The sequence below is a fragment of the Ptiloglossa arizonensis genome, chromosome 2, assembly GCF_051014685.1.
Source record: "Ptiloglossa arizonensis isolate GNS036 chromosome 2, iyPtiAriz1_principal, whole genome shotgun sequence".
Taxonomy (NCBI): domain Eukaryota; kingdom Metazoa; phylum Arthropoda; class Insecta; order Hymenoptera; family Colletidae; genus Ptiloglossa; species Ptiloglossa arizonensis.
The window spans coordinates 9,509,151-9,537,040 of record NC_135049.1 but is presented as its reverse complement, the minus strand read 5'-3'; the positions used below and the strand labels follow the sequence as shown (position 1 = coordinate 9,537,040).

The 27,890-nt window shown below is 39.2% G+C and overlaps 1 protein-coding gene and 1 long non-coding RNA gene across 3 annotated transcripts in view; both read left to right on the top strand.

Annotated features, from left to right (window-relative positions):
- LOC143143085 (uncharacterized) lies at positions 1–26,873 on the top strand. 2 transcript variants are annotated; one of them, XR_012991019.1, is made up of 3 exons: positions 1–585; positions 21,501–21,599; positions 26,843–26,873. It is a non-coding gene; the product is annotated as an uncharacterized LOC143143085 (long non-coding RNA). The 2 variants fall into 2 exon arrangements; XR_012991021.1 differs by lacking the exon at positions 26,843–26,873 and adding an exon at positions 21,698–21,755.
- Rdx (BTB/POZ and MATH domain-containing protein rdx) overlaps positions 26,843–27,890 on the top strand; it is a 23,255-nt gene continuing 22,207 nt past the window's right edge. The window contains exon 1 of the mRNA XM_076303967.1: positions 26,843–26,987. Within this exon, the coding sequence (XP_076160082.1) occupies positions 26,910–26,987 (78 nt within the window). The 5' untranslated portion in view covers positions 26,843–26,909. The remainder of the gene's footprint in view (positions 26,988–27,890) is intronic.

Sequence of the window (27,890 nt, the reverse complement as noted above, 5' to 3'; positions counted from 1 at the left end):
CTGGCGGACTGTGTGTCTCGAGCAGGCGTATAAGCTCCCTGCGGTTCTAGTCGTTCCTTAATCACGCGCACACGAATCAATTTGGTCGACTGGCGGAGCGAGGTCGGGCATGCGAATCGGTCGCCTCTTTTCCCGTTATCGCGAGCTTGCCGTCGTACTCGTACGCCTCTACCGTTCCGTCGAGCACGTTCGTCGATTCTCGGTTGTCGTTGTGTTTGACCGTCGCCGTAATTGACTGTCGCGAAGGCCTCTTCTTTCGCGGGGCCGTCACAGACCACGGCAGTGAAAATGCGGTAGTGACAGTGATACATTAGAGACAGGGGGAAGAAGGGAATCCCTGGGTACGTTTGTAGGCGCGAGGACGCCACGAGTTTACTCGAGAAAATCGAAGTGAACGAAAAATTAGGGAGAGGCTCCTCGAAGCCAGGCCGGAAGTTATGACGAGCTCGTGTGTTCGAGGACGAGGAATATACGCGCATGTGTCCAGTGGGATATAGTGCCGGCGATAAAGCATTCTTTCCAGATCTGGATACCTCGCTCTCGACACCTACGGGACCTGGATTATCTCAGGATGGCGCTGGCGCGGTACGTACTTTCTGCTCGACACTCGAATCTCGACATCGTTACGCTCAGGGTGGGTTTTTGATCAAACAGTATTTGTTTTTCTTCTCGTTTTCCATGTTATTAAGTGTCTTTATCGATCCGACGCGACCACCAGTACCGCGAACTATAACAAGATTCCAATACTCCGCGTTATTCTCGTTAATTAATCATGATATCAACGTAAATCGCATCGAATGGAGCTTTCCGATGTGTACATTACGTGTGTAACGTTTTTTTCGCGAAGATACCGGTGTCCCTTTGTTTTGAAGTATTCTGCCGCAGATGCCGGTATCTACCATAGAGTGCGCACTGGTCAACGACCCATCCCTGCCATGACTATAGTCGCTGATTTAACAGATTTATACGCGGTCTCAGTATTTGCATAGCTGTCGGGAGTTGTTCGTTCGTTCGATGTGATGCGTTCCACTGGAGTCGTTATTAATTTGAAAGTTCTTGGTCAAGTTGCTTCCGTGGCGAAGGAAAGACGTCAAGGTTAATACACCTTTTTACGTTGAGTCGACCTTCCTAGTCCGATGCGGGCTCAGTCATGGTTCGACAATCCGCCTTTATACTAAAACGTTTGACCGTGAATATGAGTCGATGGAATTCAAACGTAGAAACATTAACGACGCCTTGTCTTCCGGGCGAGGGCTCTGAAAATTTTTCCACGCTCGTGGGTGTCGCTCCACGCGCCCATACGAAACTGTATAAAATATTCCTTTCGTGTGATAAATAATAAATACATCGTTAAGTCCGATCCATTGTGAACGGAATAGGTAGTATTTTATTTACATCGAATTTCCGAATATGTATTCAGAAGTATTGTTTTACTCGAAATAAATATATTACAGCCTTCGCGACAATTGAAATGCTATTCCAAAAACCGAGTGCCAAAACAGAATTTATTTACTTCGTATATAAACACTGAATAAATCGCTTTAAATCGTTGAATAAATATCTGCATAAATCAACGATTTATGCATTGCATGTAGCGTGTGCGATTTTAATATTCAGTAACATTAATTTTTTATTCTAAAAATGTGTATTAAACAGTGTGAGACGAACTAGATATTATTTGTTTTGGTGTAATTGGTGTGAATGGGACTTCCATCAATCTTTTTTCAATTTTTGTTTCGAACGTAGGGATGTCATTCTAATTCTGCGATTCAAATTATCCCTTAACGGTTGCAGAGAGGACAATAAACGAGAAAATAAGACTTGAGAAATTACCCAATAGAAATACTTAGACCTTCGTGTTCAAGATCGTTGCCCCTAGAATTTCAAATACATAACAATTCCCGAGCGAGGCGCTGCGCTTTCGTATCGAATCGTTCCTTAATAAATTTATTTATTCCTATCATTGGCATTAATCTTCCGTTCGAAGCTTATTGCTTCGCGCACAAACCACCGAAGGCACAAATTCTCCGAACACAACACAGTTCTGCTGATTGTGTTCTTCACGCGTTACTACCGTGCATAATTATTTATTTTCGTTTGCAACGTCATCGATGAAACGAATTTTCCGTTGAATCGCGAACCGTCTGCGACCACGGAGCGATACACCGCTCTCGCGTTCGTTACGAATGTTATTCGTTCACAGCGCAGACGGTTATACGTCGTTTCGTATGACTTTCTCTGTCAAAGCTTTTTATCAGCGTGATACCACGCGCGACCGTAAACAGCCTTCGCCGCTCATATTTATGTTCGCGTACGATCGAATCGTGACAGAACTGGCAATGAAGCTTTCTACCCAGCTTCGTGTCCCTTCGAAACAGCCGTTGCGTTGTGTGTGTTTTATACCCTAACCGCCGCGTCGACAGTTAGAAACTTATTTCTTTGTGGCCGGGCGTGTTTATCTCGAGCCCAAGCTTCGCCCTGAACGCCTCTATTGTGATCTTTTGCGTTCGCTCGACGTCGTAGAGGTCGCGGCGCGGCAGAGTGTGTTCGGTAATTGAATGCAGAGAATTAAACAATCGCTTGGTGTAGTCGTGTACGATCGCGCGGACAAATGGGCGTATACCAGTTTCACCGATAGACCTCCTCGATGGAACTATTAGTCAGTACTTCCTGCTGGGAGAACGCTATCGGGCAGAGTGATGAATCACGAGGCTATAAACAGATCTTCGACTTTATAATTGTAGTTTAATGAATGCGGCTTCGGTCGCATCGTGTGGGACCTCACCTGTCGATAACCTTGGCATTGCTAGAGCGAACTTTTGCTCGGAGTTCATGCGATTCGCTACGATCGTGCCATAACATTTTCGATTTAGATTTTCCCCTCTCTGGTGTCATCGAAATTCTTCATTTAGGGAACCCTCGATGGCCTTCCGTTCGTTCAATGTTTATTTTTGTTTCTTTGTTCCATTATTCATGAACGTGTTAAAAGAATTTTTTAATTTCTTTTATCTGCATTCTCTTCGAAAAGAATGTTACAATGTGAAAAAAAAAATTGATAGAGTTTTGATAGTATTTTTATATTCGTGCCTCTACGTAAACACAATTGACATGTTCAATAATAATATATTCCGAAAATGATTTAAAACGTTATTTAAAATCACCGTAAATAGAAGCGAGAATTATACTTTGCGAATATTTTTTTACAAACTTCTTATTTTTTTGAAACATCCCATTGACATTAAACATTCCAAACGAGTCAAACGAAGCAATCTTAATGTTACTCTTGCGCCGTCTTTGTTTATCTTCTCGTCAGTCGTTTCGCGCGCGAAATATCGCTTTTCGATAAAATTTTGAGCGCAACACGTTCAGTACCATAATAACACGAGACTTGTTTTGTTCCCGTTCGAAATGGGAACGTCTTAATTAAAGCGTCGATTTAACGAGCACGCGCGCGCATGCACATGTACGCATGATTTTTCGTGACAGTGATTTCTCTCTCTCTCTCTCTCTCTCTCTCTCTCTCTCTCGACGTGTTTACATGTCTGATAATACTTCTTTTAGAATTCCGCCGATCGACTGGCGTTTAATGCGCCACAGTATCAGAAAGAAAATTGCTTCGACCGACATCTGTCCTACGCGTGGAACAGCAAGCTCGGGAGTCAATCAATTCACATCGTAAAGCATTTAATGTAATTTCCCCCGACACTGATTGATGAAGCCACGACGGATGATTCGCTTTGAGTTATGTTAATTATTTGAAATGGCATTTACGTCGTGGCTGTGTTCCACTGCCGAGAAATATTCATGCCCGATTCGCTATCTTTGTAAAAATTGATTTCGCACTATTATCATTCCGACAGTTTGACGGACCAATTCTATTTCACGTTTTGTTGCGACGAGTCTTTATTTATCTTTGCACAGTTTGTATACATGTTACATTTGGCTCGTGCTCTGACGACACCGCTTAAAAAAAAATTAATCCCCGTATCCAGAGAACCAACACGAGATACCACATAGGATAATTTATTATCCTATCACGAGTGACCCAATCGTTTCGATCGCACTATGTAAAATCTTAATATATATTTCCACGCTATTTATTATTGCAAAATTTCAGGTCTGTAATTATTTTGACTCGAGTATACGCGTAAAGTGACAATACCTTTCGAGTCACATTTTTATCTGTACAATTTTACTCGTTGTTGAAAAGTACGAGCTCTCTAATTATTTCGAGCAAAATTGTCAGCGCTCGTAAACCCTGTAACGTCTCAATTACTAATCCGCATATTTTCACGCTCGATACTCTAATTGTCGCAACGGAATATAAATTTCCCAATTACTTTGAGTATCGATTTCCCAACCGTACGGAGCCGCGTATTTTCATACTCAATATTTCATTTATCGCAGAGTATTAAAGCACGTAGAACGAAGTTTTACGCGTCTCTGTTTCTTTTCCGTTTTTTTTTTTTTTTTTTTTTTTTTTTACCACGCGTTAAAAGCTGGCTGGCGTAATTATGAGCGCATACGCGCACGGCCGGCAATAAAGTTAAGCGATTCGTTAAAGAGCCCGAGAGCATAAAAGTTTTAGCATAACGTGCTGATTGTCGAGTTAGATGAATCGGAAAAGCTCCGACCTTGCCTGCGCCGTTATCGTGTTTGCGTCACAATATTTTCTCGCTACCAACACACAAAGCCAGAAATCGCTTTGAATGTCGGTGGTGTCCTTTGTCCCCTCGCACAGCTGGTCGGCTATCGTCGTCGGTGCGGATACATTTGTATGCGTACTCGTGGTGCCTCTCTGTAAGTACGTATCAATCGGTCGTATAACGCTATCCTGAAATAAAACACCTGTTCTTTCGGAATGATATCGATCGTTCCGACCATTTCGTGCGCCCTTCGTTGATTCACCAATTCTGAAAACATGACGTTTGGTCCGGATCGTTTCTCGATGATTATTAGTGTACGTAGAATCAGTTAATGAAAATGTTTGAAAATTTATATAACGTTATAGAATTTTAACAGAAATAGTGATAAATAAATAATTGTCAAGTTGTTATATTTAGAAAACGTAATATTTATTAATAGCGCATATACGAAAATTTCACATGCATTTATTAACAAATAAAAGGAAAGGGCAAACTTAATGGAAATGATGTGAAAAAAGGTATCTGTAGATATAACATTATTCATAATTTTTCAACTATGTTGGGTATTACTCTATAAACCATCTGTTGAAAGAATCGTGTATAAAGAGTAGAAAGTATTCCGTAAAATATATTTAATTTTATATGAAAAAGATAAAACTCCTCCGTGTGTTTTTAACGCTTCAAACATATTATTTCATTCTCGTTTGTTAATTTCGTAATATTTTCATTTAAACTACTCCGTGTGTATATTTATATTGCAAGAGAAATTATTAAAATTATTTTATGACAAATATAACCTTGTTATGAATACTATTTAATGTCGGTGGTATCCTTTGTATTCAAGTAGGTGTTTCTAATTTTTGTAATACTTATTTTATTAAGGAATAATCAACAATTTGAAAGCAGTATATTTACTTCTTTGTACGTTCTCCTTGTGTTATATTATATTGTTATTTTGATATCGTTTCTGATGAGAACCGCGATAAAATTGTGGCAACCTTTTACATTGTAAATTACAAACGTAATTCTTAGAATATTTCTAGGCGTCAACTGTTCTTTGTTTTCTCAAAATAGAATAGTTCTAGTCAAGATAATACAATGTCCTGAAATAAAACATCTGCCTTCTTGGAATATTCGTGTCGTTAGGTGTACGAAACGTTTTCTTTTAAACAACTTTTAAAACAACATACTCTGTTAATAACTTTTTCCACCGTAAGTTCACAGTACTTCTTTGTTCATTTCAACGGTTTAGGATGCACGGAAATATTAAAAATTATCTCTGTATTCGAAGAAGTCACGCTTGTTTGCTAAAAATAAAATTAATTATCGAAAAAATGTTATTTAATCTCGACCAGCGTCAAGAACATAATGCGATACAATTTGTAAATAGTGTTGGTAACGACACGATTGCGCAACAAACGTATTCGTCATCGTTAATATTTTTCATTGAGCACTTGTCGTTCCAGCTCGTGCAACGATCCAAAAAAAAAAAAAAAAACAAAAAAAAAAATAGCTTCCGTCAACAGTCACCGTTTAATTGTTTTACGTGAGTCTTTGAGCCGTCTCATCGATAATATTTCAATATTAATCACGTATTCGGAAATACGTGTAATAGTTGCCATTAATTGTTTCCGTATTGATCGTGAACGCAAACAACACCCGATAAGTAAACGCGATCGAAACGATGGTTAATTATAACGAGTAAATTCAGTTAACAGCTAGTATTTAGCTAATAACGCGACGATTACTTTTCGAGCGATTACAGCGCGAAACGAATAATTTAGACTCGGTTAGAAAACGTTTTAGAGATTATGTCTTTAAATACGCGCGAGTATTTATCTATGTGGAATATTTTTGTTTCTCTGGGTGAATTTGCACAAAATCGCTCTGATTTCAGACGTAAAGCTCCCTCGTCCTTGGCGACGGCATTACGCCTCGACGATAATTTTCCTTTCCCCTTAAGTATGTGGAAACAAAGCGAAAGAACCTTCGATCGATCGTTGTAAACGTACACAGTTGTCCGCTGAAGTGTCCGTTCGTCCTTTGGCGGACAATTTGTGTACGTTTCACGCGACGCCTGAAAGGAATAACGGACTCGGCTGAGATAATAATAGAAACCTTTGTTTATGTTCCCCTGAATTTCCGTATTTACGCGGCGAAAGAAAGTAATTCCAATTCGGTCGATTATCGCCCTATCTCGAGATGAGAACGTGCATCGAAAAACAAATTTTGTACTGTTCTTATTATTATTCTTCAAAAATGCCTTAAAATAAAAATTAATGTTTTATCGAAACGCAAATTAATGTTTTGTAAGTTTACATCGGGATCGCAGGGAATTTTTAAAAAAGTAATTTTTACTTAAACCGAAAATGTACAGTTTATTAATGTAAACACAGTAGTGACTTTTCTATTTTCTAAGGAACGAATCTACCAAAGAAACAAAATTCAAATTAAAATTGTGATCGTTCTGTAATTGCTTCTCGTAAATAATACTTTCGTTTATTTTAACTCAAAGGATTTCTTCGTAAAGTTATAAATATTCTCCGCCCAAGCTGCTGATGGTGTAACACCTCCATCTCATTATAGAAGCACCTCCATGCTCGGCTATGCTTTGAAGATTTTCTTTAGTCGCGTCTTTTCTTTTCGCCCTTGTTTCTACACGTATTCCAATACTCGTGTACAAATTTAACCTTCTTGCGCTCTAATATGCAGGCTTGTTCGACGGTACTTTTAACCGTGCACTGTGTTATTCGATTTCTTAAGAATTGAAGGTAATAAAATGGATATAAAAAATTTGTTACGGTGTTATAGAATTGGTTTTGGTTTAACACGTTAACGGAGAGACTTATAAAGGATTAAAGACTATTAGTACTTTAAACTCGGCGATGATGGTAATACCGCGGGCATTCAAATCACCAGAATGCCAGCGTTGGTAAATACCGATGTCATAACGTAACAATATTAATTCATGCCTGAAACGACTAATTACCCTTCGATACAAAAATACCTTCTCTTTTCTCGAACCTTTTTCTACGAAATGTATGTTTAAAAGAGTGTTGTTGTAAAAAAAAATTAAAATGACGTCTTTGAAGTGTAGCCTGAACGCTTGAAAATTTTATTTTATTTTAACGTCGTTTCCAATATTGTGCCGTTTGAAAATTCTTCTTACGGCAGACGATTTAAAGTTCAAGGTTGTGAACATTATAATAACTTGTATAAAATTTGCGCAAATTATTTTCTACCCATTATTGTCACAATATAAATTGGTTCACTTATTTTTATTGTCACCAATTTTTTATCTAACAAAGAATTCAGAAAATTTTCATCTAATTTAAAATTAACGAACGGTAGTGTTAAAGTCAAGTGGTGGTTGGTCCTGTAATTATGTCGATCAACGTATATTCATGAATCTAAAGGACATCAATGAAACCTGGCTACTTCCCCTCGTGCTTCGTTTCATTCAGACCCTCGTCAGCCAATTATCACACCGGGCAATATGGACATATACACACTTTCGCAACTTCATACGTAATTCAGCATCGTCGCGAATTAACCTTTACCTATTTGCGTGTTTGTTCGTTTATGTAACGCATCGTCGCTTCCGTTCCCCTCGCACGGACACGTGAAAAGCTTCTAGAGTCTCGAACGAACGTCCTCGTTTGGAATCATTTAGAGCAGCCGTGTCAAACTCTTGCTAACATAGCTTGGTAACTCTTCAAATGCTCGAACAACTCGAGCAAATCTTTCGGTTGCAAAATATCCTTTGTATCTAACAAATCTTGTAGTTGTCTAACAAGTTTTTCCAACTTTTGAAAAATTAACGCATTGTACTCTCACTGAATAACAAACTAGTCGTATTTCGTTTAAACAAATTTCTAAATTTAATATTTGTATTCTTGTCTGGGTTTAGTTCTTTTATACGCATTCAAAGGGAACCGTTAATAAATTAGTTAAAAATTAATTGAAATGCATTCAACAGTATATGTCGGGGAAAATAAATAATGTATTTTAATTTATTTTGATCGAATTTATTAACGGTTACACCCTTTAAATAAGTTATTTATTATTGCCACCATACAGTGTCGAATATATTTCAATTTATCTTTATCGAATTTATTAATGGTTACACGCTTTGAATAAATCATTTATTCTCCCTCACATACAGTGTTAAATACATTTTAATTTATCTTTATCGAATTTTTTAACGAATCGCATAAATATTTATTTTTTCTAGTATACAGAGTTGAATATATTTCAATTTATTTTTAACCCTATTCTAATTTATATCTGCAAATTTTTACACCTATTATTCGAATATTTAAGTACTTAAAATTAAGTATCAAAAGAGAATAATGCACTTAAAGAACTTGATTCATACTCCATTTCGCATTATTCGGATACTCGATCGCTCTATAAAATATTCCGAATGCAGACAAATTCGACAAGATCTCCTCCTCCTCCTACCCCCTCTCTCTGGAGAGGAATCAGTGGCGCATGGAGTCTCCCCCGGTAAGTTTGGCCGCGTCTCTCAGTCGTCGCTCTCGATTCGGGAAATCGCTTTCTGCGCTATTATTATATCGCGACGAGAGTCGAGGCCAATCGATGTCCGGTGCGCGATGAAATAAAGCCGAGCACAAAGGCGTTCGCGTCGGCGGGGCGCGGGGGAGGGGTAGAAGGAAGGAAGATTGTCCCTCGCTAGCGGCAACCTTCGGCTTCAAGGGTACAGGGCCGCCGACGTCCCATTGGGTTTTCGTCCTCCCTTCTCTACCCTCCGTTTCTCCGCCCGAATCGTAAGGCCAGTTTCACGGAATGCAAAAGCTTACAAACGCCCGAAAAAACAGGCCGATGTTTCCACGAACTCCGCGGCGACATTTCAGGTTGGGTTGGATCCCTTCTTCGCGGTCTATGGAAGCTTCCCCCCACTTCTCGTGCATCGAACGGTTCAACGTCGGAAGGGACGACGAGATGTATCCACCCTCTCGTCACGATTTTCTCGTCCTCTTTCCATCTGCTCTGTGTATACACTGGCCAGCGGTTCCGTACACAATAGTCTTTTAAACGCCGGTGTGAGATTATCTTTGGAAACGGTCGCTTGGATTTTCGAACGCCTTTCCGTGAGGCTGTTTCCTTCCAGGCTTTCTTTGTTCCCGATACTCTTCCGTGTGCGCCTCGATCGCGATATGTAACATCAACAGAGCGGTCTCCGTCGATCTTCTCTCGCTCGCTCGTGCGTGTGTGTATGTGTGTGCGTACGTGCGTGTGGGTGGGGAGGGGGAGAACGGGAGAAGTTGGCGCAACGCGAACAGTGTAAACAGCCGAGTGCGTGAAGTGTTCGTGGACGATGGCCGGTTCTTCGAGGCGGAGTGAAATTGAACGCGAACGTTTGGAAAGCGTTCTCGGATCGCGAGGTTGGTTTTATCGAATCTTTCTTCGGTCGGAGTAATTGCGAAACTTTCCTTCTTTAAAGGTTTAAGCGTGTTAGAAACTCTGTAATTAGAAGGACGAATTAATTTGTGGGAATGTGTAGTTTCCTCGAGTGTTTTCCTCGGATTTAGAGCGCAAAAAACTTTGAATTTTGTTTATCCGCAGTTTTCTCGATTGCGCCGGTTATTATGAAAGTGGTCCGGGTAAAAAGTCTTGGAAATATTGAACCACTTATTTCACCAACTTGGGCAACTTTCGTAATTACCGACACTGTTAATGTTTCTACACTGTTGGGATTTCGATAATCTCGAAATCTAGTATTTGGTGACTTATAAAAGACAATGTACATAAATTTGAGGTTAGATTTTAACGCCTGTTTTTTTTGTAAAGACGCGTGTATAATAGTGACGAGTGACGACAGTAGAAGGGCAGGTGTAGTCGAAAGGTTGTTTTAAAACCTAACCTCGATCACAATCTAATCTCAAATGTCGTTCTCGTGGAAAAAGAATATTTTTCAGAAGTTCGTAAGGTCTCGATCGATTTTCCGAGTTTCGTCAGTCAGTCGATTGGAAGTTACGAGTCGAGGGCTAAAGTAGCTAAGTCGAGGCTAGGCTCCACGCCCCGCGTAAAGTTTCTCTCTTGTTCTCCAATTAACCCGAATTGCACTCCGGGCTGTGAACCGGACAAAAGCTTCTTCCCCAGTGGTTCTCCGTTTTACGCAGCTGTCGGGTGTTATCGAACGCAGGACCGACTAATTGCACAATTAACTCGGCGAATTAATTCCGCCGTCGACCCGGCACTTTGTACGTTATTCGATTAACGAGGCATCGGATCGATTAGAAATTACCTTGTAAAACGAAACGACAAGGTGGTCGCGCATTGGATGGAAAATTGGGAGGAAAATTTTTGCGGGGCAATGCGTCCGAAACAACGTTCAGGAAAGTTTTCAAACTCTTTCATCGTTAGGTTTCCTCGAAGATTTAAAAAATACAACAGGAGTAGAACAAGCATTAAAATTGTCAATCGATCCAAGCAACTCTTATGCAACATTTTCGACCACCTAATTTTGTATCATTTTCGGAATTATATAAAAAAATACAGTTGCAATATTTCTTTCGATGCAACTTATTCTATTGAGAATGTATTCAGCAACCTCAACGGTCGAAGATTTGCTACTCGAATTAACTGGAAGATCTCTGTACAGAAATAATTTTATTATCGTGGTATCTACTAGTTCAACAGGTTCAGCATGTTGTATAAACGAGACACGCATCGTGCAATAAATATATTGCAATATTGCACATTGATCATCAACGCCATTCGTTTATGAATCACATTTAATTTTAATTCCCTTGGAATTGAATTCCTATTTCCATTTTACGACCAGAACGAACGGTGTTAAGTAGGCGATAATTTTTTATTCTTCCCCAAATTGTTTAAAATATTTTGATACGACCAGGGTCTCGATTATTCGCGTTTCGATTAAATAAGGTACGAAACACGCGACAGGTGGCGTTTTTTTTTAAAGCATCTGCCTAAACGCACATGTTCCCGCAGAAAACTTCACCGACGATCAAACGTTTCGAGATTATTGTTACACGATCGTCCAGGAACTTCTTTGTGCGTCCATTTGACCCTTGAAGCTCGAAGGCATTCCTCGAAAGCCACACCTGGAGATTTCTTTTATACCTGAGGGAGCAAAGACTCGCAGGACACGGTCGTCCTTCGAGGGCCATAGGGCTTCTTTTCTCTGGCTGCGTTCTATCCTGCCAAGGGCAGGGAAGCTCCCTGGACTCCCGACTTGTTTCCAACAGGGGCCAGTGGCCCCGCTACGTGGGATATACCGGACGACCTTGGGCCTCACGGCCAATTTGCGAGGTCCATTCCCTCCAGATGGGCCCTTACGGCCGTCTTATTAGCCACCAAGTGACTTCGTGTTCCCCTTCGTCCACGGAATCCTTTCCAACGATCACTTTTCAGCTCACATGCGACCTTCTTTTTTCGTGTTCATTTAGAAATCTCTCTATGATCTTTCTATGACGCACCGATGGCGCGACGAGCGCACGTTCTAGGTTAGGTAAGCGAATTAATTGTCTTTGTTGTTGTCAGAGTCGAAAGAAAACTATTAATAATTTTAAAAAATTTTCTTCTTTTTTTTCGTTTAGAGTCTCGATAAATATTTTCACAGCTGCAAATTGTCTCTCCCCCAAATATTAATATAGAATAATTCGAACGAATTCTTCGGGATGTTTTTCGTATTACGCAAGTGAATTTTCAATACGTCGTGAAAGTGTCACGAAATTGTGCTTATTGCAAGCTGCTTAAAAATTTATTTTCAACTACCGGCAGTGAGTGTTTTATGCACTTTACGATGCTTTAGATTACTTGCTCGAGCTACTAGAATTTTTTCTGCATTACTCGAACAATTATTCCGGACAACTCTAACATAGACTGAATGCATTCGACGTGAGTAATACCGCGAGTAATCTTTGTCGAACGTGAAACCAACACTCACGTGTCCCCGCTATCGTGGATAACGACTAACGATCGGCGAAGAAACTGAAATCAGTGCTGAGCATACTACTGCTCGGTGCACGTGATAATTTCAAGGTACAACAGGTTCGTATACTCACTGTAATTATGTACTCGAGACTGCCTCTCTTATTCGATTGTCATTCGTAATTTCCTGTTTTAATGTTGGGACATGAAACTCGTTATACATTTATTCTCGGGCTATAAATTTCCATGTTTTTACATATATTTTTTTGATAAAAATAATACTTGTATATTATACTATACATCTCATTGCAATGGCCATTATTTTTACCGTTCAGATTAAAAGCGGTATTTACATTTTCCATTCGGAAGTATTACATTAATTCTTCCTTGTTATAGGACAGTCGCCGTTTTTGTACATAATGTGGTTCACAAGGGTTGTCTGGCTTATTTCTATTGTGCTATAGAAAGGTCGTCACAATCTTTCCACCGTGTTGTAGGAGGGTCGTCATTGTCTTCCTACCGTATTATAGAAAAGCCGTTACAATTTTCTACCGTGCTATAGTAAGGTCGTCACAATCTTTCCATCGTGTTGTACGAGGGTTGTCACAATTTTTCCATCGTGTTGTAGGAGGGTCCTTACGATCTTTCTACTGTGCTGTATGCTACAAGAGGGTCGTTACGATTTTTCTATCGTGCTATAGGAAGGTCGTCACAATATTTCCACCGTGTTATAGGAGGGTCCTTACGATCTTTCTATCGCGTTATAGGATGGTCGTCACAATCTTTCCATCGTCTTGTAGGAGGGTTGTCACAATTTTTCCATCGTGTTGTAGGAGGGTCCTTACGATCTTTCTACCGTGTTATAGGAGAGTTGTCACAATCTTCCCACCGTGCTGTAGGAGGGTCCTTACGATCTTTCTATTGCACTATAGGAAGGTCGTTACAATTTTCTACCGTGCTATAAGAGAGTCGTCGCAATCTTTCTATCGTGTTATAGGAGGGTCGTCATAATCTTTCCATCGTGTTGCAGGAGGGTCTTTACTATCTTTCTATCGTGTTACAGGGAGGGTGGTTACAATCTCTCCACCGTGTTGTAGAAGGGCCGTTAGAATTTACAACCGTGTTATACGGGGGCCGTCGCAATCTTCCTACCGTGTCACGAAAGAATCGTAACGATCTTTTTCCACCGTCTTCTAACAAAGTCGTCACAATGTCTCCATCTTATCGTAAAAGATTTGCAAAATTGTTGTACCGTGCCGCGGTATCATTGTGATAATTTTTACGCAAATTACCCAAGGCTCTCTCTATCGCGTTACACGAGACTTGCAACGAGTTTCGTTTCATAGACGCTTCGCTCGCAGCCAGCCGCGATCGGTGCGTAATTAACGAGATGCGGGGAACGAGGCGAAACCCGCTGACTCTAAACCCGCGCACCGACTCGATTCCTTTATCCGTATCGCATTGCGCGAGCGTAAGAGTCGGGCGTTTGTTTCCACGGTCGTCGTCGCTGGCTGCCGTCGTCGTCGCTGTCGTCTCGCCACGTGCGTCCATTAAAGTCAATGTCAGAGCGCATAGGTTCGGCGCTTTATCGAATTTTATCGTTCGACATGACGCCCGCGCGTGAAGCGCCCGAAGAGTACCGATCGCTCACGGTCGGACTGGTTGGTTCTTCTCTCTTCTGTTGGCCGGTCCGTGCGAGTCGAGCGGTGGTCGTGTCCTCTCCGGTTGGTGAGCGTCTTCTCTCGTCGTAGCGACAAGTTGGCGCGTGCGAGCGAGGCCCGTAGTCGTCGTCGCGCCCTTGAAGAGAGTTAGCCTTTGTCTTATCACACTCAACCGAGCGTCAGCCTTGACTTCGCCTTCCCCTACCCCCACCTCTTCGTTCGTCTACTGACTTCACCGCGAAAATTATTGTGGCTCGTGTACACAGCGATCCGGTCTTCTTCTCCTCCCGGAGCGCGATCGATCTCGTGTTTCAGATCGAGCGGAACACGAACTCGAACCCAGCCGCTCGCGAGATCGGCTCACTGCGGGGATGAGGATGTTTTTTCGCCCGCGATTTTTATCGAACGTTGCGCAACTTCGCGCGAAAAAGAGATTATCTCTAGCGGCGGTAACTCGACGATAAGTAAGCCGAACTGTTACACGGTACCGTTTGGGAATTATTTTGTACCACTTAGGGAGATGTAAAATTTCATTTATAGATTACGAAAAGTACAGAAAGACGGTATTGTGTTTGAAATCCTGTTATTCGTACGGATATACCGTAGGAGTGGAAAAGACCGTTGTTCGAAGGTTAAACATCGTAGTATGAAAGTAACCGCTAGACTTCCGTAATTATAATATTCGTAATTAAGCTTCCCAATGATATAACACACGGCATCAACGTCACAGATTTAATAGATGCCAAGGGTCAATATCAGCTTGAATTTTGTATTCGTTTCAGACGAAATAATTCGTCCATATTCGCATATCTATAAACTTCGAACAGTGAACGTTATTGACCTATATATATACGACTTTTCGATCGCAGTAATAACAAATTATTATTCGTATTCGTTACGGTTATATTCGGCCGTTTATGCACATAGAAATTTCAACTTTACATATATTTTCTTCCCCGCAATATCTAACAAAACAGGAAAAGTATCTTACAAATAGCAAACAATTGTACATCCGTATTCTCCGAGTGAAAATTATTTGAAGAAAATTAGTTCGAATTAAATTATTTCTAATCGAAGAAAATTATTTTTTTCAACTCCCCGTGTGTACACACCAACTATTATTATTCGGTTCCGTGGAGTAAAACGGCCAAATTCGTTCGATTCTTTATTTAAGACGTTTCTGTCGCAAGGTTCTACGTTCTTCTTCGAGTACTATGAACTTCGAGTTAAATGATTGAAAATTGCCGAGCTGTAAATGAAAGAACAAGTTTAAATCTACTTCTAATTCTACCGCACGAACATTTATTTTAATTCTCATTCTATATTAACGGTACGGAATTTGTATTGGTTTAATCCCAGCGAGCGACCCAAATACTTGCAGACAGTCGCGACGAAGACGTTTTTGAGCGTGAAACTCGTTTAACGAGAAAACTCCTGATTAATTCCCCGATCCTCGGCCCTGGCAGGTCTGTACGCGCGAAGATAGAGTCCAGGAACTTCGAGATTAAATTGCCCGTGTCACGGTGGAGCCCCGAACTTCCCTCGGCTCAGATTCGCTCGCGAAATCCGTTTATCCGTCCCGCTGCTATCAATGGGAGAACTTTTGATCGTTACTCGGCCGAATCAGTATTTCGCCACGAGTATTTACGGAGCAGATTAAATTCGCGGCCTGATTGCCTCATTTTTAACCCGACTCGAGTGAACTGGAATATTCAATAATAGTGAAAATAGAAAGAAAAAAACCCGTCGTTTATCCCGTGAATCATCGAACGGTTTGAAACTAAAACGAACAAGGAAAAGAAATTGTTACGAGAAAATGATATTTACATATCCAGTGGAACTATGTTACACTAAGTGTACGTATATACTAATTTTTAGACTGATTCGATTATTTTTATTTTTTTTGCGAATGAAAAGAATGATAAATAATTCACAATTTTTATCTTATTTTTTTCTTGGGTTAGGATAGTTCTGTTAGTGTTCACCAACGGTGAAGATTGGGTCAAATTCTTTAATAATCGATTTTAATGAAAATTGTTAAGCGAGACATGTGGTGACGAAGAACGTTATCATGGTATGAAAAAGCAGAATACTTAGAAACAATGATAAACGGAAATCGGCTAATCGTTGATCGCTTCGTGGCGAATTATTCTCCACTAATGTGTACTAAAGAGTTTCTCGGGAAATAAGTGTGATGAAATTTATCGGAACTGAACATTTAATCGTGATAATTTGCGCGCGACGAAAGATATCTTTCGTGAAAACTTGAGGAAAAAGGAAAAAAGTCGATAAAACAATTTTAACCGAGTTTTCTTTATTCCATTAAATATCTAGATACAGTTGTATCGGAAATATTAATATATCTGTTAAATTCATTTTTATTGTGCTACGAGTTATCCTTATTTCTTTAAAACCATTTAAAAAGAACTATTGTGTCGATAAATAAAGTGAAATTTCTTTCAGAGATTAAAAACAAAAATAATACAGAACTCTGTGTATTGTATCATTATTTTATTTCTTCCGCCCAGAGTAATATTGAAACAATATTATTTCGTGTGAGATTATTATATAATTCTCACGTGTAAATTTATTAGGTTTCACGCGACACTGTTACCTTTAATTAAACAACGTGCAGTGTCGAATTTCAATTTAATAATCGAAATATTATACAAGTGTTCGAAAGTTGTCACTAGTCACATTACTTCTTCACAATGTGTAATGTCGAATTTAAATTTAATAATCGAAATATTATACAAGTGTTCGAAAGTTGTCACGAGTCACATTAGTTCTTCACAATGTGTAGTGTCGAATATAAATTTAATAATCGAAATATTATACAAGTGTTCGAAAGTTGTCACGAGTCACATTACTTCTTCACAATGTGTAGTATGGAATTTAAATTTAATAATCGAAATATTATATCAATGTTCAAAAGTTGTCACCAGTCACATTACTTCTTCACAATGTGTAGTATGGAATTTAAATTTAATAATCGAAATATTATATCAATGTTCGAAAGTTGTCACTAGTCACATTACTTCTTCACAATGTGTAGTATGGAATTTAAATTTAATAATCGAAATATTATATCAATGTTCGAAAGTTGTCACTAGTCACATTACTTCTTCACAATGTGTAGTATGGAATTTAAATTTAATAATCGAAATATTATATCAATGTTCGAAAGTTGTCACGAGTCACATTAGTTCTTCACAATGTGTAGCGTCGAATTTAAATTTAATAATCGAAATATTGTACAAGTGTTCAAAAGTTGTCACGAGTCACATTAGTTCTATCAAGGTAAACAATCTTTTTCTTTTATAATAAGCATTATATATTGCTAGTTTTACATTCGATGTTCTCGTTTGGCGTCGACGTCGCGAGTTTCTGCGACTTTTCCGGCGATAGCGACCTCGTCCGGTTTCCGATTTCTGTCGGAGATCTCGGGTTTCTTCGCATCTTCTATGTCCTCGTTTCTCCTCGTGTCGAAACGAGATAAAATCGCGGGCTTCCGATGACGATGCAGACGATTGAAACAACAAACGCGAATTTATCGAAAATTTTCGAATCGGTCTTGTCCTCGCTCAAGTTTTTCGTGTTTGATCCACGATTCTTGAATCTGGCCGTTTGTAATTTAACATCGCGTTTCTGGTTGTAACTAGAATTTCGCGTGGGTGTGAACGTGTTAAATGGCAATTGTTGACTTCGGATCTCTTATTAAAGAATAGAGCCATGTGATAATTACCAACGTTATATAAACGAACACGAAGTCTTCGTTGTATAAGACTTCCAATTGGATGGAAAATTGGAGTCAATAAGTGTGCATCGCATCTTATTTAAAACGGCACAAGAAAATATATATTTATATATATATATATATATATATCACTGATTTATTATTCAAATTGAAAAATAAATTATTGCTCTTCGACAAATCGAAATTGTTTTTTTTAGAAACAAGAGTTGTACAACATATTTACAGACACAATTATTAACACTAGTAAAAGCTATTAATTCAATGTCGATACAAGGAAAATTGTACTTCCATAATATTTAAACCTATTAATACATTAATAGAGTGAATTGTTATTTATATTGTTTCACATTACCTATAGATTTTTATTTCTTGCCTGAAATTATTAAGTATTCCCCCTTCACTATGAAAAACACTGTTTACAAATCCATTAAAATTATTTGTAAAATATTTTTTCGTATCGTCACAAGTTAAAGATATAATTAACTGATCCTTTTCTTGTGAGACACTCTATGTTTAGATAGAATTTTTATGTTGTAATTATTCCACTTTTGGCATTCGCAACATGTTACGTTATATATTCTAAACGTGTCTATGATTCTTCATCGTTTACATTTTCGCTTGTTTTTTTTTTTTTTTTTTTTTTTTTTTTGTAATCCATGCATTGCAGCACCATTGCCTTCGGATTCTTTTATTGCCAAGGCAAACAGCGCGCGAAAAACAATGCGATTTAGATGGAGCTCCAGCACTGTATTACGTAAAAGAGTAATTCTGTGCAAATAACGATCACCGCTGTCGTCGTTTTCGAATGCACAGGTCGACTCGAAGCGTGCTGGGAATCTCGATGTTAAAAACCGGAAAACCTGTTCCTCTGGGTCGTGTTTCACGCGCGAACGTACCTATTTTTTATGTTAAAGGGGCACTCACATTTTTCTTTTGTCAAAGTGTACTATTTCGAGAAAATTGAACGTGTTGATCGGGAAAAAATAAAGAAAATATACACACTTGAGAGAATCAAAAATTACGTCCCAAATGCCAATCTTTTTTCTGCTCTAAGTAAAATTTCAATTTCAAGTATTTTAATATTTAAATTAATATGAACAATATCGACAGTAATTTAATTCGATTATTATTTAGATTCTGTTCTGTCAATGATTACCGTCTAATAATCCAACAATCTATCAACGTTTGTTTAATTTTATATCAATCTATTGAATAATTTAGTTTCTTCGAGAAAGAATGAATTGATTTTCAATCTTTATTATTTTGCACGTACAATTACATATTCACTGTGTTACTGAATAATTTAGAAAAATTTGAATATTACACGTGTATCAAAAGGTATTAATTTTATTGCAGCCAACTGTAAAACGAGAAATTAATAATTCTTTAATTAAATTCCCCCGTTTAAATATTTCAAGCTAGTTGGAAAAATGTGTTTAAAAATTTCTGCTCTGAAATTGATATTCCTTTTTTTGTTTTACTCTTTATTATTTTACTTACTGTGCATGTAATTTCGTTTGTTTATCTCAAGTGGTTAGTCCTCGAGCTAAAAAAGATTTACCCATTTCATAGATTGTGATGTACCATCCGTGTTAATTATAATTAACAAGTAAATCTTGTTTTTCATTAAGTGTCACACTTGTCATCACAAATGTACGAATTTAAAACGAAGGTCGGTAGAAAACTCCAATGAAAGGAGAGAGTGCTGAATATTGAACAGTCTCCACGCGAAGAAAAAGTGAGCTTAGAAATTAGGTCTCCCAAAGAATAATTAATTTCTTCAAATAAAAATGTCAGTTCCCAGATCGTTGAGAAACATACGAAAAAAATATAGCGTTAACCCAAAACACTCGTCTAAACTGAAGGGGAATGATCAGAATTTTTGTTTACAATTTTTTAAAAATTAATCAAGTGAGAACTATTATTAATGCTTAAAAAAATAAACACGAGTCCTAGAAGCGTCCACTCAAATATATAGAAAACTCGAACCGAATAGGTATAATACATTTTTTTAAATAATCAATACGCTCTAGGCTAGAAACAATTGGGTTGTTCGGAAAATCATTTCGTTTTCCAAAATGGAGAATGTATAATTTAATAAAATGTTTATACACTCCAAAACAATCGTGTTTCATTTTCACCAAAAAAAAAGAAAAAAAAAATGAAATGACTTTCCGAACAACTAATACTATTAAAAAACCAAGCGTAAATTTAACCAAAATGGTAAATTTAACAAAATTGAGCTTAAATTGGGCGACAGAAATATTTTCCTGCGTTTCCCCAAATTTTACCAAGTGTAAAGTATCCTGAAAATTCCAACCGGATGCGTATAATTTGGTTGAATAATTTAGTTTCTTCGAGAAAGAATGAGTTGATTCTCAATCTTTATTTTGCACGTACAATTGAATATTCACTGTGTTACCGAATACTTTAGAAAAATTTGAATATTACACGTGTATCAAAGAGTGTTAATTTTATTGTAGCCAACTGTAAAACGAGAAATTAATAATTCTTTAATTAAATTTCCCCGTTTAAATATTTCAAGCTAGTTAGAAAAATTTGTTCGAAATTAATGCAAAAAGAAATCCTAAATTCGTGCTCCCTGGACCAGACCAACCACCTTAAAGGACCAAGTGTGTTTAAGGTAGTGTGCCAAATTATAGCGGGGATTTAATGAACACCGTTTCGGCGAAGTGCATTCGATGAATATGTTTCCACGAATGCAGCATATTCGCTGTAATTGCGTTGTTTCGGCTTAGTACAAGCGGTTTTCACCTAACTTCCTCGTTTTCACCGGTGAGCTCGTCGGAGCTCTCTGTTCTACTTTCCCCTTGGGCTCTCCGGTCTGGCCCACGCCTCCGCCATTCAACAGATTCGAAATCCAGATGCCCCGATTGACAAAATCACTGTTTCGAGGCTGAACTCGCTGCTAACTGGCCCCGTTAAAACGACCGAACACGTGTTACAAACCTACTTCGCGGAACACCATCATGCAAATTTCATTTAGCCGCTGCACTAGTGCAGAAATCAATTGCAACGGCTCGCTGTCGTTATTCTTCTTTTTTTTTTTTTTTTCGTTTCGAGTCGCGTAGACAGTGAAAGTTATCGGCAACTTTGCGCGAAATTTCAAGGAAAATGCGATTGGAAAAAAAATTATCATTATTATTTTAATGCCTTGATTACGTAAACTAGAAGAAAGTGTACAAGCAGAATGATTATATAATTGTGCAAAGGTGAGACACGTTTGAAAATTGCTGTTGGATCTAGCCTCGCAAATTCTGTGCATTTACAATGTGCGAGGATCGAGTAATTGAATTGTATCAAAGGCGAAATTTGCAAATAGAAATGCTGATTTTGTAAACTGACCTCAACAACGTTTCCGTTACATTTACGTGAATTATGTCGTATTGGTACCTCCGAGGAAATTTAGTATACATTTATAATCTGTTCCGTTAGTTTGGTAATTTTGTTATCGTTGGAGTGACCCCGTGATTTTTCCTTTTTCTGCGCCAGGTGTGGACAGGTGACAAGAATATGTGCGACCTTGAGAGAGGAGTTGCAAAAGTTACTCAGCGACTGATCCTCTGCAGTTAATAAGCGAGAGTGAGAAAAGTAAGATCTTTCATGAATTTCACTTTGGTTGCTTTGTCTCTGCAGTCCCGTTGACTGTACCATTATTCGCTTATTAATGTTCTAACACGTTCTCGTAGATACCTAACGGGAGGATTGGAAGCAATAATCGACAATTTTTATTATCGCACGCGTGTCCAAGGTGCGAGTTTATCCGTATCCATTTACGTGTATTTTACATATTTCTTGTTCCCCTGGTTAATTTTCGTAAGCGTATCATCGATCCACTAAAGCGAATGAAAAACGTTATTAACTATACAGAAAATCTTGTTTGAGTTTGAACCGAGTCGTTGCGATCGCTCGAGACGATTACAGAAGCTTTCGAGGTACTGGATAATTTAGAATCGAATTATTTTTACGAATCTATTTATTCCGAGTTCGTACGAACGAACCTTAAATCGGACGATCGAGCGGTCACTTTTAAATTGCTCGTGCAATACTCGCGCCACGCATGCGCGTAGAAAAAGCAGTCGACTGGTATCGCGAGATCCCCGGGTCTTTCGTTTCCCACAAAACTGCTCGCGTTACGTTCACCTCGGCTCGAACGTGGAATCACGATAGAACCGTTTATCTTTCTCTCGGCAAAATGTCGCCGGAGAACTCGCGTCCCGCATAGCGGCTCTTCCCCGTATACTCGACAGCGTTACGACTGTATCTAGCGCAGAAGCGACGTGGGAGTAACGTGGAAGTGAAAGTTAGAGCACTCAACGCGAACCGGTGGTGGGGGTAGGGGGCTTGCGTAAATGGCGCCCGTTAATACGTTGACGGGTAAGAGATTTAATGGATGTGTATCGTATTCGGGTTGGGTTATCGTGCAATTTTACGGGTGGTCCAGATTCGGGGGACTGTGCCGCAATTATGCTCTCCTGTATGGTTACACGATTTCGAACTGTCGTAGAATTGAAATTTTCGAGGTGTAGCTGACCAATCGTCCCATTTTAAAATTCCGAACGATCGAAACGGTTATGTCTGTCTTCTGTCACGAGTATCAACATTTGATATAATATTGTAGTACGTTATTTATCACAATTATTGTAACCGTAATTCCTTGGAATTATCGTAATCCTAACTCGAATCTAAAGAAATAGAAGTGTTTATTACTATTGATTGTCCATTTTCCTCAAAATGAAATCGGGTTATCGAGTTGCTGTCTGCTGTAAATATTTAATACTTTTTACGGGATATCGTTGAACTGTGATTTTTTTTTTATTGGAAAAAATATTGTCAGATAGACATTCGGTAGGAAAGTGTAATTTGTATGAATAAATTTAATTTCATCGTCTCGTTGTGAATTTTGTGATTTTTATTCCATTAATTACTAACTATTTAATTTCTCGGTTTATCGATTAACTCTGGCAGTAAGAGCTCGAACACGCGATGTTCCAACGAAGTGAATTCGAGTTTCTTACAGATAAGGAAGGAAATTTCTTCGAGAGTCTATAACGAATTAAATTTGCGAGGAAACGAAAGGCACAGCGTGTAAAAGCAATCCCTGGCGCGAAAGTTTCCTCATTTGTCTATCAGTGCACTACTCCAGGAGGAAATGTATACTTTCTCAGATTGTCTTTCACCGGGATTGGTAAAAATTTTCCGTTTTTCTTTCATTTCACCGCGTTTGCCCAGCAAAAGCAACGTAATCCGGTGATTTCTCTTATCTGATCGTTCACTCTTGCTGCTCGCGGTGTGTGTTGGAAAGTGAAAGGGGAGGCTCGCGATTTATCTCGCGGAAACGGAGATCTTTATCTTATCGCGAATCGAAATCGAAATAGTAAATATACTCGAACAAAACCATTACAAATTTTACGGACTGTTCCAACCACCCGATCCAAATTCGATGATCCACGAAAACGGTGAATATAGCCCAGAATGACACAATATTAACATAGCATAATAATTACTAGATAAGAACAAATTCGATTGCTCTCGTTTCATACGGTTCCAAATTTTCAAATAAAATATTCTAACCGTTGACCCACCACTTTCGATACTTTTTTATAATATATTTCCCCGCGTGTATTAACTGTTAAATTCACCAGCTTGCACAGAGCAAAGTGTAATCGAAATTACTAGGCTGTTCGGTAAATCGTTTCGTTTTCTAAAATGGAGAATATACAATTCGATGAAATGTTTATACACTAAAAAAAATCATGTTTCATTTTCACAAAAAAAAAAACACAAAATGACTTTCCGAACAACCCAATAGACAGGTAAAATACACGTTGATATTGCATTCGGTAACGTTTGATATTTTTCAATAAAATGTTCTTCTCGCAAAATGAAATACAAAGAAACAGTTGGTTTCGCGTACACGGGAAGTTTTCGCGAGCAATGCGGAACCGTATCAGTCGGAAACCGACAAGTCGGTTCCGAGATGGAGAAATTCCGTATCGGAGCGGACCTATTTTTAAGTATCGCGGTTAACCGTGCACGCGCGCAAAATATTTTTTCCCATTGGCCGCGTGAACCGCAATTTAACCGTATGTAGTTCACCTCTATACCTCTTTACGTCTTAGGTGGCATGTGTAACGCGAACGGCATCCGTAAGCGGAAGTGTTGTCCTTTGGAAGGGGATAAACACTGGTATTAACCCATCCGGTCTCGTAAGCACTCACGAGCACTTTTGTCAACGGCACACGATCGACATAATCGCAAGGGAACCCGAGTCCATTCTGTACAGACGCGCTCGACTTTCAATTTTCTTTTTTTTTTTGTTTCTTCTTCGTTTACTCTGTGAACGAAGTTAGAATTCACAGAAATTAGCGAATCGCTCGTAAAAGTATTAATTGAACCATCTATGGCGCACCGAGTTGTAATTAGTGTATTCCGCGTAAGTATTCCGATATAATATATACAGAGCAAACTAGCAGAAAGTCTGGTTTAAATTTATTATTTCTTACGTGTAAGATTGTATCTGGAAATAATCAAGGAGGAAGTACTTTAACCGTTTAATAATTGTGTAATTTTACTATCGCGAAGTATTTAGCGTTCTTTAACGAAGCCGAAATTAAAATTTACAATTCGTTCGGAACGAGATTGGCCTTCGGTGTCGTTACGGTAACTTGAAAATTGAATTTTTAATAAACTTTGAAATCTATAATAATGGAAACAAGGGTACAGTTCTCGCATCGTCTGAAACCTATTCAGTTTATCGATATAATTAACAATAGACGAACGTAACTCAAGCACAGTTTATAATTTGTGAGGAACTCGAGACAGTAAATACAGGAATATTTTAATACGAGTTATAAGTGTCGAAATTTACAAATATTTTAATCGTTTAATTACAAAATTTGTAAAGTGACAGTGTCAGAAAACTGAAGGATAGATCTTGTGGTCCTTAAATTAGAACCGTAGAATCGCATCGATGGAATCATAAATTTTTGTTGTTAACTGTACATACGTATTCATAACCTCGTCGTTAAATTCCGTTTAACGACCCTCTTTCCTTAAGAAATACGACTCCCTTAGTATTATTTTGTTTTCCTATACCTAACGGTTCGATAGTTCCGTTTAATCGGAGAATCAACCACTCTCTACCGTTCGCGAACTTTGTTTCCAAAGTGCAGCCTATATTCGCCTCATTATCCGTCGACAGTTTCCACGAGTTGTAAATGGTTCGTGGGGTGAGACGATTAATAAGAACGACAGATAAATATGGCACGCGCGTGCACCCTTTGCCACGAGAGGCCGCGCGGCACACTCGCGCAGCTAATCAACGGTCGATTAAGTGTTCGAGGGTCTGGTCGTTCAAGAATCGAACGACTGAACCGACTCGGTCAATCCATCCACCGGATTATCGCGTTAACGTATCGATTGACGGGGCCGATAAGGGTTAAAGGATTAGGACAAGAAGCGACCACGGTTTCCTTAACGGCCAGAAGCGAGCGGCCAGGTCCGATGAACCTGCGGGGCTAATGTACTCGACTCGATGATGCTCGAGTAGTTCCGTACTTGGCGCACGTGAGCACCATCGCGTGCCCTGCATACCCTTCTTCTTTCATGCTTCTTTTCTTCTGCCTCCTCCTCGCTCCACCTCCTCCCCCCACCGTCTCTTCTTCGTTCTCTCGCTGTGTCTGTCTTTTTCCGTTCCCACCCCTCCTTCGCCCACCCTTTTCTTCGCATCGAGCGAGTTATGCCCCTCGCCTCCCCGTGCCCCTCTCCCTCGCGAGCGTTACGACTCTTGTTCACGTGTGGGTCGATCAACCGTGGACGACCTTCGTTTATAAAGAATCGAAGGAATTTTTCTAACGACTCGGAATCGTTCTCGCGGCGATTTTCGAGAGTATTGTTTCGCAACGGATTGGAATTTGGTTGTTCGGTGTTGCGGGTAACCTTTTTGGAACGCAGTGCTGGCCTTCGAATTGCTACATTGTTGTTTTAGGTTTTTATTTCGGTTTCGGCCGGAACGATTCGCCGTGGATTGAATTTCACCACCGTTCGCGGCGCTCGATAGATTTTTCGAGCGTTCGAATGCATCGGAACAAACGACATAATCGCGACATCTTCACTTTGCCGTATACACTATTTACCTGCGGAACGGAGATAGATGTGTATGTGGGTATGTGTGCGTGCAGAGTTTACCTTACCGAGAGCATTTCGTCCGCCTAAGAATAGAAAAGTGAAATACAAGTGAATAGTGATAAATCATTGGTAAATTATTTAAAACCCAACGGAATGTCTTTCAAGTTGTTATACAGTTAGGTAACTTTTCCTTGGCTCTCGCTGAAAACTGTTCGAGTTGTATTTAACGACCCTTTACGGTTGACACAATTTTGGAGCATGGTATCGTCTTTCGAGGTGTTATTTAGTTATTTTATGTTTATCTCGTGGTCTCGGTAGGAACGATTCGCGGTGGATTGAATTTGAATAACCTTTGCGTAGTAAATAGATATTTGCAACGTAGCGAATATCTTTCAATGCAGTGGACAGAATTGTAGAAAGGTTGAGGCAGTAAAAATGGAAATGTTTCAGTCACGGGATAATTTAAATACATCGAGATTATGCAATGTTTTATGTAACATTTAAAAAAAAAAAATGGAATCACTCTATTCCATTCTGAGCCCAATTTGTTCATATATTCTCTCAACCAATTACATTTTCTGGAGTAATGCATATTCACGTAGACCTCCCTGTGCAAAAATACAATAGTATTTCGATGTATCTTTTTTTTAATTTCTATCTAATTTTGAACCCCGAACTAACCTATCTAATAATTTATGTTACAGACTTGCGGTGAGCGACTGTGCGCCTCAAACGTCGCGGGTCAGCTCGAACTTGCACAGCAGCAGTAGTATGGCAGTAAGCCGTGTACCAAGCCCTCCACCACCGGAAGTGAACACCCCCGTGGCCGAGAATTGGTGTTACACGCAGGTACATAACGGCTATTGTTCTCTGAACTAAGCTTCGAATTGGTTCCCGTAAACCGTGATCGATAGTTTAGCGACTGAGCAAAAAATTAACGAAACGAGCAATTTTAATTTTTAAACGATAATCTTGATTTCGTTAAATACTTACTTAAAAGTATGTCTTTTATATAAACTCAACTACGTCGAGGTCCACTCGAACCATTATCGGTAAAAAAAAAATATACCGACCAGGTTAAATATCGTACAGAGTCACGATGGAAGTTTCCACCTCGTTTATAAGATCGCAGACACTCTCGACAAAGGTGTAGCAGTGATATTAATTTTTGGCGGGAAACGGCAAAACTTGAGAATTAAAAGAACGTATTATGTTGCTCGGTAAGTCATTTCGTTTTTTTTTTCTTGGTGAAAATGAAACACGATTGTTTCAGAGTGTATAAACATTTAATTAAATTATATATTCTCCATTTTGGAAAATGACTTTCCGAACAACCCAATACAAACGAGTAGAAAATAATATCGAGCCTACATCTGCACAGAGAGTTTCGATAGAACTTTCTACCCCGTTTTTAAGATAGCAGGCTCGGTAAATTTTGGCGGGGAACGATAGAGCTTGAGAATTAAAAAAAAATATATATATATACACAAATTAGTAGAGTACAATGTCCAGTTTAAATCCATACAGAGAATCGAGCAATGCAGACTGCTACCTCGTTTACAAGATCGCAGGCGCCGTGAACGCGAGTGCGGTAGCGGTAGAGTCGTTTTGGCGGGAAACAGCGGGTATAATTCGACGGAAGCGCGACAAGTGTTACGAGCCCGTGTCACTGGCCCCGCGAGTTACGCGTACTGTAAACGTCCTCCTCGTGCTCGTCGCCGATTTGGTCGCGCGTCGTCTTCGTCGATATCA